Raw genomic sequence first — 20006 nt, 5'->3', positions numbered from 1 at the left:
GTATTTTAAATAATAATTAAAAAGCTGTCTGCTTTTTAACAAAAGACAAGGGTTTTTTGTTTGTTTGTTTTTTAACCAGCGATCCACCCCCTTTACTTCCCTGCAACAAGAGGAGGAGGAATCCCTCACCACAAATCTTCCCCATTCAAGATGACACACGCAAAATCTATATAAACAGCTGATGTAGTAAACCAATCAGCGCAGTACGACGAGAACAGCAAAACCCTAGGCAAGGGCCAAAAAAGGGGAGCAGCAGCAGAGAGCATTAGGCGCCTCCTCCTCGTATTTCCTCTCACGCCCACTTCCAGCAGAGGAGGTTTTTTGCGTTCAGCTTTTGTCGCTTTATTTTAAAAGTTAACTGCGAAAGAAAGTGCAAAGACTTTGAGCATTTGGTGAGCTTCTTCTTTTAATCTCGTTGGGGAAAATTGTACGGGGAGGGTTGGATGGCCGGCTGTCCTCAGCAGGGGGAGGTTTTATTGGTATGTTGCAATGGGAAGGAGGAGGGGATTAAGCGTAGCTGCTAGCGAACGGGAAAACCCAGAGAGCAGAGGAAGGAGGACACAGCGTGTGTGACCTGCCAGTGGCAGCAAGGAGGAACCTCCGGGATCTCCGCGTCAGCAGCAGCCCCAGTTATGCGCATACATGGGAGTGTGTGTGTGTTTGTGTGTCTTCTCTGTCTGTGCTGGAGGGATGGGCCGCTGTAGGGGGGAGTGCGACACACACCTGCGTGCCCACTGCAATGCATTGTGACAGCGGCCCCTCATGGTGGGGTGTGAGAATGCAAATAGCTTTGTAATAAGTTTTCTTTAGGTTCTTAATCGAGTCCTGACTTTTTGGTCATGTCTCCTAGGAAAAACAGAATTCTCTTTAATAAGACTTTAACAGCTGCTTGCTGCTGCTGTTTGGGATTAACTGCTTCATGGTTGAAAATGTCTCCAGTAATACCAGTTGACCAAATAAGATGTCATGATACAACTTAACATGGTGCTGCACCATCTGACACGTTCTAACATGTTGTTGCATGGGCTGGCACGGTGCTACATCATCTAACGCTGTCCCGAAAGTCTGACACACTTTTGTGAAGTCTGGCGCAGTGACGCTGTGTTTGGCACAATGCTGCATGGCTCCACTGTCGTGCTGGACAGCCTGTTTATTATGTTAACACGACTTTATCTGACAGGGCACTGCCAAGCCCAGTGTGGCCCTGGGCACTCTGGCACGATGTCACTTTTGCAGGGTAGGGATGGTGGGGGCAGTGTGGCTGGGCTGGGGGAGAGGGAATCCTGGCTGGCTGGGTGTTTTTTTTTTTTAAATCTTAGCCTGGGTGCGTATCTAGTTTCACTTCTGTCCCTTCCCACCAGCCTGCGAGGAAACCCCCTCAGTGACCCCTCCCCCTCCCATGCAGACAGGGAAGAGGGCGGGACCGGGAGACCCGATGACGTCACTGGACCGGGCCGCTTCCTGCAATAGAAAGTGAGAGAAGGTAACCCCCCCCCCCATTCCCTTCCCTCCCCCCCGGACTCGGAGCCGCCGCCGCCGCCGCGCGCCTCCCCTCGCGCTGCCCAGCTGCTGCCCCCAGCCAGCCCCGTGAGTGATCGGCCGGGGAGCCCCCAATGGCTGCGCCGCCAGCGGCCCGCCCGGCCCCGCTGGCCTGAGCTTCCCGCTCCCCAGGGGGACCCGCCTACCCGCTGCCCCCTTCGCACAGCCCGGCCCCAGGGACGCCTCCCCCTGCAGCCCGGCCCGCTGGCCCCTGCCCGGAACATGAGCGGCTCTGCCCAGCCCGCCCCGTGCAGGGAGCATCCCCCGCTGCTGCCTGCGCGCCGGGGCGGGACTAGTGTCAGACAGACAGACAGACAGACATCGCCCAGCGGGGGCTCCCTGCTGGGGCCTGGGTGGGTGGGTGCGGGCGGCGTCAGCGCTGCTGGGGCGGTGGGTGTTTGGGCGGGCCGGCCGGGGCTGTTTCGGGGCGGCACGGTGGAGGCGGGGGCCGGGGCTGGGGCTGTTTCGGGGGCCCCGGGGCGGCACGGATACTGGAGCGGTGGGTGTTTGGGCGGGGGTCTCGGGGAGGGTGTTGGGGGCTGTGCGGATGCTGGAGCGGTGGGGGCTTGGCGGGGCTGAGGGGGGGTCTGGGGCGGTACAGATGCTGGAGCGGTGGGGGCTAGGGGGGCGGCACAGATGGGCGGGCGGGGGGCGTTTTGCACGGCTGCTCAGGCAGGGGAGGGAGCCAGCCCCGGGTTATGTTTGTCCGAGGTTGTCAAGTGAAGGAGGCTCCCAGGCGCCGTGTTTCCTAGCGGCTGCCTCCGCCGCTGGTGCCCCCTTACACCGGAGCCGCCGCCATCAGCCGCGGCAGCCAGCAGGGCCGGCTCCAGCCGCCCCCCGGAGCAGGCCGGCAGTGGGGGGCACAGTCCGGCGCTGCTGTGAAGCGCCAGAGCGGGTCCCATGCGCCCGGCGCGGCCCGGGGAGCCGCCCCCTCCGCCCGTCCGAGCCCCGTGCGAGCCGCGGCGGCGCCCAGACACGCCACGGTAGGGCGATCGGGGCGGGCGGGAGGCAGGGACCAGCAGGCCCGGCTCCAGCTGCCGTCTTCCCCCACCCCCATCTCCCTGCCGGGGGGCTGCGGTTTGTGCGAAACCCGCCTTTACTCCTCTTCCAGCCGCGTGTGTTTGTTTCCCAGCCGGGCTCTGTGAGTGTGTGTGTGTGTGTGTGTGAGAGAGAGGGAGAGGAGCCCGCAGGCAGGCTTTGCTGGGTTGTAGCAGGGGGTAGGCAGGCATCCCGGTGATTCCCCCGCTCCCAGGCCTTCCCAGCTATTCCCCACCCCCAAAGCCTCTTCCCCGGGTCGGTCCCGGTTTGCGGTGGCTCTCCCCCTTCCTGGCATGTGGATGGATGTGTGCAGCGCTTTGTTCGGTGCAGCGTTGCAGAGGGGTTTTCCCAGGCTCCTCCCTCTTTATTCATTCATGTTTTTCCCCTTTGCAACTTGTGTTTGCACTTCTCATCATTTCGTGCTTCTCTCGCTCTCTGCATTTTTTAATCTTTATTATTATTATTTATTTAAATCCTTGCCTCTAACGTAGTTTGCTGGTGATTATGATATGGCCAAGTTTTTAGGGCAGATAACTGAGGAGGAAAAAGATTTCAGATTTCTTTAGTTTTTAAAAGATTTCTACCTGTACCTTTGCTACTGCCTGATTTTCCCCTCTCTTCCCCCCCCCCCCCCCAGCCAAAAAATCTTATTATTTTATTGCTGGTGGAAAACTAACCTATGGAGTTTTAAATATTATGTAACATGTCACTTGTGTTGCAACTAAACACTAGGAAATGTTCTAAGAAGCCCTGTTCAAATATATGTCAACATTTTGAAACTTACTTGGATGCTTAACTTTAAGCACTTAAGTGGTATACCTTTTCCAAAGGTGCCAGGTGATTACCCATAGCTCTCACTGGAGTTTATTATTATCATCAGGATTCAGAGATGCTCAGCACCTTTTAAAATTTGGCTACTGATGTAGGTGCCTAACTTCAGTCAACAAAGCTTGAACATTTTGATGATAAATGCTAAATTTCATTTATGATGTATTCATAATTATACCAAACATATTTTAAAGGATGACCAACTTAAACATCACACTACTGCATGGGATTTTATTTACATAATAATTTATTATTACAACTAAAAGAAATTTGTGAAAAAAACCTATTTTCCAGTTTTCATTTGTGTAGTCAGTTCTCTTTTTTGTTTGAGTCTTTCACACAACAACAGATAAGAGAAAAACATTTAAAATTAATAGCAATGTGTCATTGTAAATACAAAACAACCTGTAAGCTTCAGGAGTAGGTGTAGTAACCGAAACATATACACTTTATTATTGACTTAAATTATTTCAGGTTTATGATGTCCTTTTATAAACAAAGAATTGGAAACAAAATACTATATCTTTGTTGCACCTTGAAGATAAGGTGTGTGAGGATGGTCTTTATCTCCCTTTTCCCTGTCAAGCAGTTTCACTTGCTACCTAGTCCAATTAAAGGCTCAATGTCAAGTAATTAAAAAATCCTTACCTGTGTTGTTAGTACTGTAGACTTTACATTTTAAAATTAACTCTATATTTATATGGATTACTTTTTCATTCTGTTTAGCTTGGATAGTGGAAATGTACAGGTCAATTTCAATAAGCAGTTCTCATACATGAGCAGGATCCTGCAGTTTTAGGGTTGTAAACACTGCAGAGAGATTTAAATCCAAGCAAAATACTGTTTAAATAGAAATAAAAAAATCATGAGAACATTTCTGTGTATTAAGCTTTGAGGAACTGGGGGGTTCTAGCTCTTGTGATTAAAATACTTATTTGCGTCCCTTCAAATATATGGAAAACCGAGTTGTGGAATATTAGAAGAGTGTCACTTCACCTTGGTCTATTTCAGATATTGGCCTTACACTTAGACCCTGATGTTGCAGTTTCTTTGGTGTGGGTGGACAGCTACCCCCATCTAGAGCTCTATTGATTGGCTTCAGGGTGGTTCAGGAGTCTATCCGCATGCAAGATTGGGGCCTGATTTTGTTTTCAATGTTATAAAGAAATGTTGCAATGAAATCACCAGCAAAATTTCTCCTGACTTTGTCACAACTGCAGAGTCCTACAGATACCTAGTGTCATGGAGGGGAAGGAGTGGGAAGTATATATGAGAGGATCTCTAGTACAACATATTTCTGTTCACTTCCTTTCATCATGGGTCAAGATCTCAAAGCCTGAGGCTGAGTATTTTTGTGGGGAAAAGTGCATGTTTTTGGAAGTTAGAGAAGAAACTGGTAAATGGTATGAGCAGTGTTTTATTTCTTAGTCTGTCAGTGACATCCTTTGTAACCCTGGAAGTCTGTTTGTGCTAACAATAGCGATAAAAGACAGTTTGAGTTTCTTGGAATGAAAGATGCTATACAGGTACAAAGGATTATTATCTATGCTTTATTAATTTGTGTAGCAGCTTTAGGGTAAAAAGGGTAGAGAAGATATGTTTTCATATTAATATTATATGTCTCTCTTAAAAAAACAAACACCTTTTTTCTCCCTCTCTTTTTAGCACATGGATTAATTGACCCCTTTGGCAGATTTATGGAGCTGCCTTTCCTCTGCTTGCTCTACTTGCTATACTGGGGAGGAGAAAGTGGCCTCTGATTAAAGCAAAATGCCTCGGACAAAACAGATACATCCCAGAAATCTGAGAGGTAAGAAGCTCATACCTAAGAAAGCAAAATCTCCAGGAAACTTGGGAACAATTTAAAATGGAAAATTAAAGGAACACACAACTTGAAAACCAAAGTTTCTGTCTGAAAAATATTTTACACACTAGTGTTAGATGTAATGTCTAAGATTACTGTAATAGAGACAATTTTGAGAGAGGTTGGGGGGCACTTTTTCCATTCTTGTAGTTTGTTTATTTTGTGCATGGACAGCACGTGGCTGTTCTACAGATTGCAGAAGTGCCCAACATAGACTAGGAACTTTGCAAACACAGAGGAAGATGTGGTTTCTTGCTGCAGAGAGTGTACAGTCAAAGGCCATGTCTACACTTACAAGCTTATAGAGGCACAGCTGTACTGATACAGCTGTGCTCGTGTAGCTGTGTTATGCTGACTGACATAATAAAACTAGCGGTGCTAGTTATGTCAGTGGGAGGGTGTCTCCCTCTGATATAGTGCTGTGCATGCTAGCATTATCATCAGAGTTTCTAGTCTTCCTTACAGTTAAGTGAGTCTTTCATTAAAAAGCAAAGAACTCGTAGAAGGAAAATCTTGGTATAGAGTAAGCCCAAATTTTGTAAAATGATTTTTTACAAGCGTTCCTTAGCACGTATCGTTATAGTTAAAATTGCTTAGAGAGGCTATAAACTATATATATATATATATATATATATATATATATATATATATATATACATACACACACACACACATTTATTATCATCTTAGGTTATAGAAATGAAGGAATTTTAAAAATCAGTTTACTTTTCATTATTTATGTTGTTTCCATCTCTCATCTTAAATAATGAAGCAAATTTAGTCAGTTTCACTTCTGTTTGGTCAGTTTCACTTTTCAGGTTTAGTGTTGCTTTATCACTGTTTGCAAGCACTGCAGGAAATCTCTGCTTAAAATAGTTGTTTTCACTGGAATTTTGTAAAGTAGAAATATTTACATATTTTAATTTTAGAGACTGTTTACAGTGTCTCTTTTAATGAATAGAACTTCTAAATGAATCAGACATATGTATGATGTAATAAGTTATAGCAGTTGGTTCAATTAATGATTAGATCTGCCAAAAGAGGAAATGTATGGATTCTAAGATGAAACTCAATGAATATTTTCAATTTCAATAAAAGCATAATTTATTAACAGTATAAGATTAGGAAATCTTTACTGTATTTTAGGGAGGGCATCATGTACTTTGTTTGGTAGGTAGATTGTCAGCATCTTAAAATCACTTGTAGCAATATCATCTTTATCATCTCTCCCCACTCCTAATGAATGGACTTTCCTGACTTCTCCCTTCCCTATTGCAAGTGTTATGTACTCAGCTTCTGAAGTTCAAGCAATCTGAATGCTTTTACTTCCTTCAGAGCTCCTTACAGGAGTCACTATTAAACATCCTGTAACACGATCTGTTTCCAAATGTGCTATGTCTGTTGCACTTACATCCCGGGCCACTCTGGAGAGTGAGCAACCATGACCAAGAATTTAACATTTCTATTGCCTCTTAGAGACTTGAAAATAATCTCCTTTTTGGTTAATACTATACTTTTCATAGCATGGGATAAAGTTTAAAATCGTTGTTTTAATATGTTCTTGTGTTTTAAAAGTTGTTTGATTATTGCATGGTTTGAGAGAATGAAATAGCATCTGTTGATATTAAATCCAGAGATAAGATATCCAGTGAAATATGGCTTTTTCTTCAGGTGAGGTGAATTTCATTTTCTCAGGGTTTTAAGTAAAGACATTTGACTATCACTTGCAGACTAGATGTGTCCCTAAAGCATTCTTTAATTTTATGGGCTTTGAGGTGGTTGGTTTTTTTGTTGCCTTTTCACTGTATTTATATAGTGCTGTACTAATCTGACTTTTACAGAGGGAAGAAAATTTAGCAAGAAGACAGGACGTTGGAAACATTATTTCACAAATAATTATGTGAGAATAAGATCATCTTGTCACTTGCTTTCATGATTATACAATACTGACATAGGGGTTTTTATGTCAAACGGGTAAATGAGCATTAAATTGGAACAGTCTCAGTGGAACACATTGCATATACCTGCTTTGTATCATTTTGTTTCCCAGCATTAATCTTCTCATTTCTTTATGGCTGTGTTGAATATATCCTAATGTGATGTAAATTTTTTAGTGACATATTGAGTGTTTTGGCCAAAGGTCTCAAAGATATTTTCAAACCTAGGCTCTTGACTGTTTAACTTGAAGGTGTTAACTCCAGCATTGGCGATGATTGACAAAAGTCTGAGACAAGTTGTATGTTCTCAGGTCTCAGAGTAACAGGATAATTATACTACCAAAACTATTCAGTAGTTCCAAACATAAAGTCCAAAGGCATGCCCAGGTTAAAGCAATGACAGATTGTGCTACCCATAGGTTAAACTAGAGTAACGTTTCATAAACAGAAGTTCTCTGCACTTTTCTAGTTAGTGCTTTTTTTTTTCAGGCATTTCTGTACTTTTCTAGCCTTATAAGTAATCTGATGGGATATCATGTCTCTAACTAAGAAACATCAGCACGTTTTAAAAAAACAAGAAGAAAACACATTGTTATCTCCAATAGCTAGGCACAAAGACTAAAATCATTAGGTGTTATAGTTCAGTTCCTAAACATCTTGGAGGTTACATTTTCTTACCTATTCCTTCCTTTTCATCTTTTGAATACTATTCATGTCTTATTTAATACAACAGAATTATAAAGGGGAGAATTGACCGGTGAAGGGAGCACTCTATGCAGCTACTCTGTCTATTTTCATGGGACAGGCCAGATTAGCCAGTTGTTCCACAAATATAACTAACATTTCTCACTAATCTATTCCCCGAAGTGTAATTACATTAGAGACTCACTTTTAGCAGGGTTGATTACATTTGGTATTTGTTGTCAAATGGCTGTGCGGATATAGAGCAAAACACTCACTCTCATGCTTTTGCTTTCTTGGATATTTATTGAAGGTCACAGTAGTGAGGTATTTGTAATTAAAGCTGGTTGTTTATTATTTGTATTCTGGTAGTGCCTAAGAGTGCCGTCACTGACTAGGGCCCCATTGCACTAGAAGCTGTATAAACACGGAACAAAAAGATGGTAGCGCACAATTTGGTTCCAAAAATATGGGCCAGCTTCTTTAAAATTATATTTTAAGAGTATGAATTTTAGTTATTGCTTGTATTTTCCCTTTACCATCAAATATTTTCTACTTGAAGCAGATGAGTGTTCTGTCTCTAAAGCTTAACAGCCCTGTTAGGCTTTTAACATTTTGTGTCTGCTAAAGAAGTCTGAGCATAATGTCAAACTAAGTTATGTTCTACTGTAATCTAAACAGTGAACAGAAGTTGATTGGAAAGCTGGATATGTTATGGTTCTTCCACTGACTTCAATGGAGTTGAACAAGTGTTCTGTTAAGTAATGAAAGTAGAGGGTTCTTTCAGTATGGTTAAAATTAGAAACTATTTTTCAGTAATGAAAGGTGCCAGTGTAGATTGAAGATTAACAGGTTGATCTTTCTTACCAGTATTTTGGCACACATTTCGATATAGCTTGTAAATCAGCTGCTGTGCCAGGCTTACAAAGCATGACTAAGAGTAGGTTTGAATCAAGTGCCTAACACTTTAAAAAAAATAAAAAAATAAAAATCGGATTCTGTATTTTAGTTTTTCAGCTTAAAAAAACTAAGAATAATGTTGACATGCTTTTTACTTCTGTTACTACTGCACAAATAGTGCTTTGTTTACAGGCATTTCTGAGGTGTCATTACTGTGGTGCTGGTACGTCTCAAAAATTAATGATTTAAGCCTGTACAGTGTACCTGTGAATATCAGAGATAGGGGAACATTAACTTGTCTGTCAAGTCAAAGAAAACTGAGGCACGGAGAGGATAAATGACTTGTCCAAAGTCACATAGCATGTCTATGGCAAAGCCAGAAATAGAACTGTCAATTTCTGGACTTCAGGTTGTGCTTTGCCAGAAGATTTCACATTATTATAGAAGTGCCCATTGAGTTGAGGCTTCTGTATAGCACATACTTTGTTTTGTGTAGTTTTTTTGTACAAATTATTCCAAAAATCTTTACAGAACTAGGGAGGAAAAATGGTCTTGTGGTTAATGGTCTGGCCTGAGACTTAAAAAATCGGTGTTCAGTCTCATGGTCTATCGGAGACCTGGGAAAATTATTTAATCTCTCTAAGTCTTAATTTCTCATCTGTAACGTGACAGTAATGATACTTCATTTTCCCCTACACTTTTGTCTGTCTTGTCTATTTAGATTATACGATACTTGGGGGGGAAAGACTGTCTTGTACTATCTGTAAATACAGCACCTAACGGTGAGGCCAATCTTGAGCGAGTCCTCTAAGTGCTACTTCAACACGAACAATATGTTCTATGTAATTACATACAAAAACACTGTTAGTAGAACGTTACTGTTGTGAAATACTGAAAAGTTAAGAAATGCCAATTAATTCCCCTTGTGCACATGCATTATGATACAGTCTTTAAATATGTGATCACATAATTTTTTCCTCCGTGCACAGGATTGACTGTGCTTATGAAACGAACCAGAGTTGTGTAGTGAAAGAGACTGTGGTCTGTAGGACCCCTGCCTCATTTGTTGCAGAAGCTGGAAGTTGTGTATCATATGATGCAGAGGATTGCAGGAAGAGAGAGGATGCTCTCATGGTAAGGCAGTTGAATGCTGCCCTGGGGAATTGGATTCTATCACTGCTTCTGCCACATAATTTCTATGTGATGCTGGGCAAATCTCTTTAAAACAAACTTTTCACAATAGGCCACTAATTATGTGTTCCTCATTTATTAAAATAACTCAGCTGAGACACATGGGTCAAAGTGCTGAGCTCTCACAATTGCAGCTGTTCAATTAGACCTGTGATTTGAACATGATGTGGTAAAAATGGTCTGAAAAATCAGGTCCTAGATATCTCAAATTGTCAAAAGTGTCGTCTAGTTTTGGGTAGACAGTCTCTTAATCACTGTGCCTCAGTTCCCCATTTATAAAATGGAGATAACAATATCACTTCGCCTCACAGGGCTGTTGTGAGGATAAATTAATTCGTTTGTGAAGCACTCAGATACTACAGGGAGAGCACTATGGAAAAGTTGATGAGGAAACGAATAATTTTGTGTTCTGTTCAGGATGTACTGTAAACCAGGCCTGGAGCCACATTTTGTATGATAAAGATTAAAAGAAATATTTAATAACTATCCAGTCCGTGAGTATTGTCCATCCTGTGCTCTGAATGAGGCAGGGATTCTGTGGATAAAATAGTATGTGATCATGTATTTAAAGAATGCATGTGCAACCTTAATTCTGACACTTTCTAACTTGTGAGTGCTAGACGATGCAACCTTAGCATTCTTTTAATGTAATTTTTATATAATTTCCTAGGTTTTTGAAAAAGCAAAATTGAACCACATTGACCCTCACATACATAAGTCATTAATAGGGTTGGGACCTCTAGAACTACAGCACAGAAGCTTCTATCACATGAATTAATTGAGTAACTGGTAGCGCTAGTAGGTTGCTATCCTCTGTGTGGACAAGCCACTAGAGGTGGATGAGTCACACTTTTGTCAGTGGACTCTGCAGCTCTTTGTTCTCAGCAGAGGAGTGTTGAAATGTGGGAATCCTAGTTCAATTCCAGGTTCTGGAGAGGAGTGTACTCTATAATTTGTATTTCCATCCCCCTCACTGGGTTTCTGTCCCTGTTCCTCTTCCTCCATTCCTTCATATACACCCTGGCTTTGGGACCCTCCCACCTTGCAGGGTCCCAGAGCCTGGGCTCTAGCCCGAGCCCTAATGTCTACACTACACTTTTATAGCCCCACAGCCTGAGTTAGTGGACATAGGCTAGCCGCATGTATTTTATTGCATTGTAGATATACCCTGTGTTTGTTAAGCCTTTGAGCCCAAGAAAACTTTGGCTTGCATTTTGTGACAGTTCAGTAAGCTTTTATGTGAAAGTTTAAAGAAAAAAGTCTTTTTGCTGACTGAATAAAGATGCTTTTTTACACTCAGTGCTCAAAATAGCTTCTGTTTTTGCATCTAATCCATATATGAGATAATTGCTTTGGTATTCTGCAGAAAAAGTTATTTTGAAAAGTAGCCACTACTTATGTGTAGCCATCAGGATTTATAATGAACTATCCAGTAGGCTAAAATAGCTGTAGTGCAAATATCTAGTTGGAAACTTATTTAGAATTTTATGAGGGAGTGTGTAGTGAACATCCTTATGAACAGTAGTTAAGATTTTTGGTTTCAGCTCTTTCCTAGTGGATTTTTTCTTTAGAAAAACAAAAACGAATATGTAATTCTGAAAACAGTGACACGTGAAGGTGAGGAAATGTATAGACTCAGTATATGTTCAGGCCACTGTTATTACAGAGGGCTTCTGTCACGGTTCCTCCCCCACTCTGAACTCTAGGGTACAGATGTGGGGACCTGCATGAAAAACCTCCTAAGCTTATCTTTACCAGCTTAGGTCAAAACTTCCCCAAGGTACAAAATATTACACCTTGGACTGGCCGCTACCACCACCAAACTAATACTGGTTACTGGGGAAGAGCTGTTTGGACGCGTCCTTCCCCCCAAAATACTTCCCAAAACCTTGCACCCCACTTCCTGGACAAGGTTTGGTAAAAAGCCTCACCAATTTGCCTAGGTGACTACAGACCCAGACCCTTGGATCTTAAGAATAATGAACAATCCTCCCAACACTTGCACCCCCCCTTTCCTGGGAAATGTTGGATAAAAAGCCTCACCAATTTGCATAGGTGACCACAGACCCAAACCCTTGGATCTGAGAACAATGAAAAAGCATTCAGTGTTTTACAAGAAGACTTTTAATAAAAAATAGAAGTAAATAGAAATAAAGAAATCCCCCCTGTAAAATCAGGATGGTAGATATCTTACAGGGTAATTAGATTCAAAAACATAGAGAACCCCTCTAGGCAAAACCTTAAGTTACAAAAAAGATACACAGACAGAAATAGTTATTCTATTCAGCACAATTCTTTTCTCAGCCATTTAAAGAAATCATAATCTAACACATACCTAGCTAGATTACTTACTAAAAGTTCTAAGACTCCATTCCTGGTCTATCCCCGGCCAAGACGACTACAGACAGACCCAGACCCTTTGTTTCTCTCCCTCCTCCCAGCTTTTGAAAGTATCTTGTCTCCTCATTGGTCATTTTGGTCAGGTGCCAGCGAGGTTACCTTTAGCTTCTTAACCCTTTACAGGTGAGAGGAGCTTTCCCCTGGCCAGGAGGGATTTCAAAGGGGTTTACCCTTCCCTTTATATTTATGACAGCTTCTGTGGTATTTAAGCCCAGCAGATGTGTTAGGTATGTAGCTGCCTTTTTAAAACAAACTTGTGACTTGTCTACATCTAGCTCAGTCTTTGATAACATTCATTTTTTCTTAATGTGCACCTTGCTGAATGATGAGTACTTTACATGCATCATCTTTTAAAACATAATTTAAATAACACTTATGCTGAGAGCAGAATTGTTGGCTTTTTTCCAATAATGATAGGCAAAATACTGCTTTAGGTAATGGGAAGCAATAACATTTTACATGATGTATTGCCCTACTTAAACAGATGCATACATGCAAATGCAGTCACCTGTCTGTTAGCGAGCAGTTGGTGGCTGACACCCAGCACACTGCACAGTAGCTGTGGGAAAATGAAAACCACTTTGGTCAAACTGTCATCCCTTTTTGAACGCTTCCCCATAGCCCACTCTTACCCGCACAATTGCATTTATTCAAGAGGCTGTGGAATTGAATCTTTTTTTTTTTTTTTTTTTTAATCCCAGGTTTATTTTATGGGATAAAATTGAGAGTCCAGAGGAGAGCAACAAAAATGATAAAAAGTTTAGAAAACCTGACCTATGAGGAAATTTTTAAAAAATAAACTGGTCATGTTTAGTCTTCAGAAAAGAAGACTGAGTGGGGACCTGGTACAGTCTTCAAATACATTAAGGGCTGTTGTAAAGAGGACTGTGGTCAGTTGTTCATGTCCATTGAAAGTAGGACAAGAAGTAATGAGCTTAATCTGCAGTAAGGAAGACTTAGCTTAGATACTAGAAAAAACTTTCTAACTAGGGGGAAGGTAAGCTCTGTGGAAGCTTCCAGGGGAGATTGTAGAATCCCCATAACTAGAGATATTTAAGAACAGGTTAGACAAACTTCTGTCAGGGATGGTCTTGGTTTACTTGGTCCTGCGTCAGTGCAAGGGGCTGCATTTGCTGACTTCCTGATATCCCTTCCAGCCCTACATTTCTATGATTACTTCTTCAGTACAGTAATCTTCATTTGAGACTCTCTTGATGTTCAAATAACTCGATTTCCTATTGTGCAAAAATGTTGTATTTGTGCTTCTAAATGTTAAGGGGAATTTCCAGAGTTGTAAATTTTCCAAGAGCTTGTTTTTACTTGACTTACTGATGTAGAAATGGGGGTGAACTAGTTAGCAGGATTTCTGATTCAGTAGTGGCTCTGTGAGGTGGCTTTTTTTTTTTTTTAAATGAAGTCTCTGTACGGTAGTTGTAAATAGTGGAAATCAAGATTTAGTGCACTACAACAGACCTATAAACTACAGTCTAAAGCACTGAAGAAGATAAACAGGGCAGGGTGTAGTATTTTTCTCTCTTTTTCATTCCTTAAGTGCAGTAACATTCAGAGTGTTTACATTTCATAAAATAAATTGGTCAAATGTTTGGAATCTGCTGTGACGCATTTGTGGAGGAAGTGGGGAAACTCTTGTTTTGTAGAATCTGATGCATCTGAAGGAGTCGGTTGTTTTACCCACAAAATCTTATGCACAAATAAATCTGTACATTTGTTAGTCTTTAAGGTGCCACCGGACCCCTTGTTGTTTTTGTGGATACAGACTAACATGGTTACCCCTCCGATTCTTGTTTAGTAGGGCAGGAGACACAGTTTGTCTTATAAGTACATTTAAACATTATTCTTAAAATTTCTTTGAAGTAGTTCAGTGTATAAACTGACTGAGTCAGCACTTCTTGTGCAAGTCGGTAACAGACTAAAAGAAATGTTTTTATAATGATACACAGGGTCATGAAAACTACTTTTTTTAAATGTTAAACTCAAGAGTCCTGTTTACCTGAATATGACCAGCAAAACCAAATCCTTTGGAGTTTGAATTTCTAAGTAATGACTGGATTTGGTGACCCCTGGATTTAACAGGTTACCCTCACTTATTGTTTGTTACCATGAGAAGAGATGAATAGAAGTTTTACAGAAGTGATTTGTAGTTTAAACAGCTGCTGAATTTTAGTTTTTGTTAAATAAAGAGCCCTATATATTTAAAAGAATAGGACCGTATTATACTGCCCTCTCTTACATGGCCCAATGGAGAGATGACGGTCTGAAATTGTATGACAACAGATTTGGAGCAGCAGTGCTGTGGTATGATCTCATGACATCATGTTGCCTAGTTGTTGGTAACTACAACTGTGTGTGAGATGCATTCAGTTACCTATGAAATAGGTGGGTTAGGTCCTGCCAGGGAAGAAGTCATGGAATGTCCAGTCTGAACAGCATGTTCCCTTTGATTATTGGCATAACTTGAAGGTGTGGGAAGTAGCATAATAAATCTCAGCATTAGCTTGTCTTAACCAGTGAGCCTTGTCAACCCAGAGGGGAGGTCTTATGCTTGCCTTGAATTCTAGAGATGCCTTTGACAGGGGCAAAGTAGTGTGCAGAGCAAAGAAATATAAATATATATATATAAAACCAGAAATAGCATGGTACTTACAATGTCACTTTCTATGAATTTTTGGCTTGTATGTCGTTTTTAGGCTATACCCCTACCTATTCAACATCACTGGTGGCCCTGCTGAGTGTAAAGGAGTATATGTCTTAATAGCAAAATGCAGAGTTTAAAACTTTTATCCCTTCTGCAAGATTTTCGACAGAAGGAGAACTTCTGGCCCATGACTATCAAACACAATGATGTTTACACATTATAGTGTTTTTAAAAATCCTGAAGATTTTGTTTTGTTAATATAATGAAAATATTGCATTTTGTGATGTGCCGAAAATGTAATTCCTGAGACATCTTGTTAAGAAGCACAGTTAAATACATGTATTGTAACCAGGGTGGATAAAAGTCAATGATTTTTTTAAAAAGTCAAAAAAATCTGATTTTTTAAATTTAAATTGGATTTTTTTTGATAAAATACTTTTTGAGGGAAAAAACTATCTAAAGATAGTTTTAATTAAGATATATTATAGTTCAAAGATATTTCATCATGGAATAGGGATTATAAATTCTAATTCTATAGTATGAGACAATATATTCATGTGGCGTGGGCCAAGGGACGTACTGGCCACTGCTTCCCACAGCCCCCATTGGCTGGGCACAGCGAACCGAGGCCAGTGGGAGCTGCGATCGGCCAAACCTGCGGACGCGACTAGCAAACAAGTTAGCCGGGCCCGCCAGGGGTTTTCCCCAAACAAGTGGCGTCCCAAGTTTGGGAAACACTGATGTAATGTTTAAGAAAAGTTTTGTAAATGAGTTCCAATAGTTCATGGATTAGGGACCCAATCTTATGGAGTTCCAGGGCCTTCTGTATAGTCTAGCAGATCCCATCAGAGATGCTTAGTTTTGCAATTTTCAAACTGTGAATTTGTGTCTCCAGAGATAACATGCTTGTTAACAGCAAAAATGTTTTAAATAAATAATATATAGAGGTGAGAAATAACAGACCTCAATCCTATTGTACCTCTGCAAATTTGTGTACATAGTCAGTCCCTTACCTCTCTCTAAAAGTGCGAAGTTTCAAAAAGTTCAATGAATAGAAGATTGTTGGGGAATAGATCTGCACAAGGAGAAAAAGTCTGGAGATAAATGTGAGAAGGGAGGGACAGGCAGTAGAAACAAAAGTGAAACTGTTTGAGCAGCATATTCCAGAAGTCTTGAAGTATTTCTGAGTGTAGCCTTCATGGATTTGAGATCTGCCATGCCATTCTCTCACTAGAAGGGAAAACCTATAATGGCAGCACACCGTAAAAAAGACCCAATTTGGGTCTCATCTGTCTTTGAGTTGTGACGAATATGTATCAAGGTTGTAAGAACCAAAAAGAATGCACTTTTATGTAGAAATCCATGCTTAAATCTAGTCTTCCCGACTAGTGATTTAAATCGTGATTTAAATCAATTTGATCAAATCCACCCTGATTGGAACAGTACAGTTTTGTTTACTCTGAGAAAATATTCAGCCTCTTCAGTAAAAGACCACAAGAGGTAGAACAAGACCCAGGGATAGTTGATATCTCTAAAATACCTTACCAGAGTGTTTTTATAACTTTCTAATAAGATGTTGTCATTACTATATCATGGGCTGTCTGAGGTTTCCTTAAGTATTACATAGAATCATTACTTAGATGTTGCTTCTGGGAGAAATAATCTCTCTATGAATGGATATCTTTTTTTTTTTCCCCCTCCCTATGATGCTCTTCTATTACCTAGTTTAACTAGAAATCATCTGAATTGCTTTTTCTTGTTTTTCCTTTCTTTGTCATCTCTGGTGTAATGCCTTTGCTAATCAAATCTTAAATTGGTTTTAGAAAAGTATGCATATATTGTGCTTTTATTTAATTGTATCTAGTACCTGTCCAGCTACACATTTCAAATGCTATTGTCCATATATTCTTTCTTGCCTCCTTCCTGTAAGAAGATTAAGGTTAAGACATGACCTGAAGCCGTGATGTAACTTGGAGATATATAATAGGCTTTTTTTTTTACCATTTTCTGAGTGCATCATAGATTTCATTTTCCTCAGACTTCTGAATTAAAATTTATTGCTCATTATGTGGGCACACAGATGTTCAGGTTCCTAAACTGATGTTTCAGATAAGCATCACAGTTGAATTTGAGCATGTTCATTATTAAGGTAACACAAATAATACAGTAACGCCTAAGAGCCCTAATATGATGCTGTCCATATACCATTATGCTAGGTGCTGTACAAACACAGAACAAAAAGAGAATGCCTGCCCACAAGAGATTGTTGTCTAAATGATTACCATTTTAACTGTTAAATCCAGATCTGCTTCCCTATTAAAAGTTGAATATTCTGTCTTTTGAGGGCTTGTAGTTGTTTGTAAGTACCTGAGTGTGCTCAGAAACTCCAAGATATGTTTGTCAACTTGTGCAATTTATTCTTTTTGTGTTGGGTCTGTGATTCTTTCAGTTGGCTAACTGAATTTTTTTCAGTTACACATTAATTAATTAAAGAGTTTCATAGTAATAAGGTGACTTTTCCGTAGCCATATTTGAAGTGTTTGCCGAAGGGTCTTGTATCCTCATAAATATGCACATTAGTACACAAATCGACCTGTGTACTCTGGTCCCAGAACTCCCACTGATGTCAATGGGAGGTTTGCACAGAGATCAAAGCCTTTTATCTAGTTAACTGTACGTGTAATTGTTTTTTCAGTATTCTTTCAGTATTACCGCTTTCTGTATCTGGTTTTGAGGAAAGCATATTCCCATTTAGGACCACTGCTATTTTTGCCTTTTGTTTCTTTTTCTTCCCTATCCTCCTCCTCTCTCTGTTTCTCTTCCCTATATGTCTCTTCCTTTTCCTTTCATTTTTCTGCACGAGCTCCCAGTTCCCTCTCTCCTATAGCCCTCACTCTTGCCCCTTTCCCATTCCGTCTCTTAAAATGCTCAACAATGATATTAGTGTCAACATTAGGCTTCAGAATTGATATTCAGTGGGATTAATATAGTGAGTAAGGTGGGGTTTTTTTTGCAGACTTAGGAAGAGAGCACTGTATCAATTTACAGTCTGTTCACATTTGGAAATTTTCCAATAAGAATGGCCATACTGGGTCAGACTGATGGTCCATCTAGCTCAGTTATCCTGTCTTCCAACAGTGGCCAATGCCAGTCGCGTCAGAAGGAATGAACAGAACAAGCAATCATCAAATGATCCATCCTCTGTCGTCCACTCCCAGCTTCTGGCAAACAGAGGCCACAAGGGGTAGATTAACTTTTTTCTTTATGAAAGCTTAGATTGAACAGAATCTACATATGTATATGAACACATCAGACTTGCAGGATGAGTGTTTGGCACTGCTGATCCAGTTGGTATTTAATGGAGAGCACTATGGATTTTCCAATTTAACTTGCTATAGTGCATAGAAAACTTAGTAGACTAAATCTCTGTGATGTATCCTCTTTATTTACATATTTTACATTTTTATTAGTTATATTTGTTTACTTTGCCACAGAAAGTAATACTTAACTTTCCCAGTAAATGTGTCTATTAAAAGAATTTTTTCAAAAAAAAGGAATAAGCCATGAATAATAATGCTTACAAAATATTTGGAGATCATAGGACAAATAACCAACCAGTCAATAACCACCACAGTGGCTAATGAATTGTTCAGGAAGTTTGGGGGGGGGGGGGGGAGTGAAATTTATAATACACTCAAAGTGGTAACAAGTAATTGATTATTATTTCCTGTCTCTACAAACTTGATGTACTCCGAGGAAGAAGAGTGAATGTATATATGGTAGCATTTAAAATGTCTGCACAGATACACAGAGGAATGTTCTTAATATTTGATTGGAAATGTAGGCTTAAAATGAGTTGAGTGTAGGAATAAAGCATTTTTTTTAAAGTTGTGCAAAAAGAGTGGTACTTTCCCCTTTTATTATAAAATATTTTAAATCTAATAGTTTTCAATTTGTATGTTTTGTGTCTGTGCTTCAATACTGACTAGCTTTTCCTGGCTCATTAGGAATAGCCTCCTATTGGAAGTCCTTTCTGGGACACTTACAGAAGTAGACCTCTTATAGGAGAGCTCGTGTCCATTAGTTTTGGGTGACCTGCATTTCTTAGAGCCTCCATGTTTGCCACATATTTATGAGTTAATGATTATGAATTTTAGGACCTGTTACAGAATGAAACCAGGCATATTCAATATTTGGTATTGTGCCCAGACATTAAAAAGCTTGTAAACTTGTAAAAGTTTTTTTTTTTTTTTTTTTAACCTCCTGCCACCCCCCAATGTGAACAGAGAATTAAACTTTGGGCAGCATGATTGATAATGAGTAATAATTTAGTAACGCTCTTGCCTTCTGCAGCCTTGTAATGTTTTAGTTTACAGATTTTAGTAACTATAAAATGATATTTAAAAATCCCTGGATACAGGGTGGATCCTGATAAGTTAATGTTTTATTGGCAGAATATAAGAAATCAAAAAGGAGATGTAGTGATAAATGTTCTCCAGAGCTGAGTTCTGGTTAACCACTTATATCTGCTGTACTGTTTTAAAAAAAAGGATGGAGGAAAAGGAAAGGGATGAAGAAGAAAAATTGTGCCTCTTTACTACCTGAGCTAAGAGAAGGGTTAAGCTAGATGCAGTCATGTACTTGTATCTGCGTGTTAGTAGGAGTCCTGTTTCTCACAAATGCTGATGTAAATGTCTCTTGAGCCAGTACTAGAACTAATCAGCTTTTTCTCCATTAGGCTTTAAAAACAGTTTTGGCAACAGTAACTAAGACAACATGTTTAAAGGAGAACCTCTATTAAATGGAAAGACGCCTGTAGGCATATTTGACTAGTTACATCTGTATTCTGTCTTTAAATGTTGATGCATTGAATAGCTGCTTATATAACGTTAAAAATACGAGGATGCCACAGAATTTGTTTTAAAGCTGGAGATAAATTTCCTTCAAGTACCAAAGGCAATAAATAGTGGAG

The 20006-nt window shown here is 40.3% G+C and overlaps 1 protein-coding gene across 16 annotated transcripts in view; it reads left to right on the top strand.

Moving 5' to 3' along the window:
- The first annotated feature begins 202 nt into the window (after positions 1–202).
- Positions 203–20006, top strand: part of HIVEP1 (HIVEP zinc finger 1) — a 185935-nt gene continuing 166131 nt past the window's right edge. For 12 of the 16 annotated variants that reach the window (XM_073332044.1, XM_073332041.1, XM_073332039.1 and 9 more), the window contains exons 1-3: positions 203–392; positions 1362–1473; positions 5071–5215. Coding sequence is in view for 4 of the 16 variants with exons in the window: in XM_073332049.1 (XP_073188150.1) it covers positions 5176–5215 (40 nt within the window). In the remaining 12 variants the exon portion in view is untranslated. Of the gene's footprint in view, positions 393–1361; positions 1484–1508; positions 1588–1633; positions 1893–5070; positions 5216–20006 lie in introns of those variants that run through there. The other 4 variants (XM_073332032.1, XM_073332033.1, XM_073332035.1 and 1 more) reach the window with 4 other exon arrangements.

This window comes from Lepidochelys kempii, chromosome 2 (assembly GCF_965140265.1).
Source record: "Lepidochelys kempii isolate rLepKem1 chromosome 2, rLepKem1.hap2, whole genome shotgun sequence".
Taxonomy (NCBI): domain Eukaryota; kingdom Metazoa; phylum Chordata; order Testudines; family Cheloniidae; genus Lepidochelys; species Lepidochelys kempii.
This window is presented reverse-complemented; position numbering and strand designations above follow the sequence as displayed.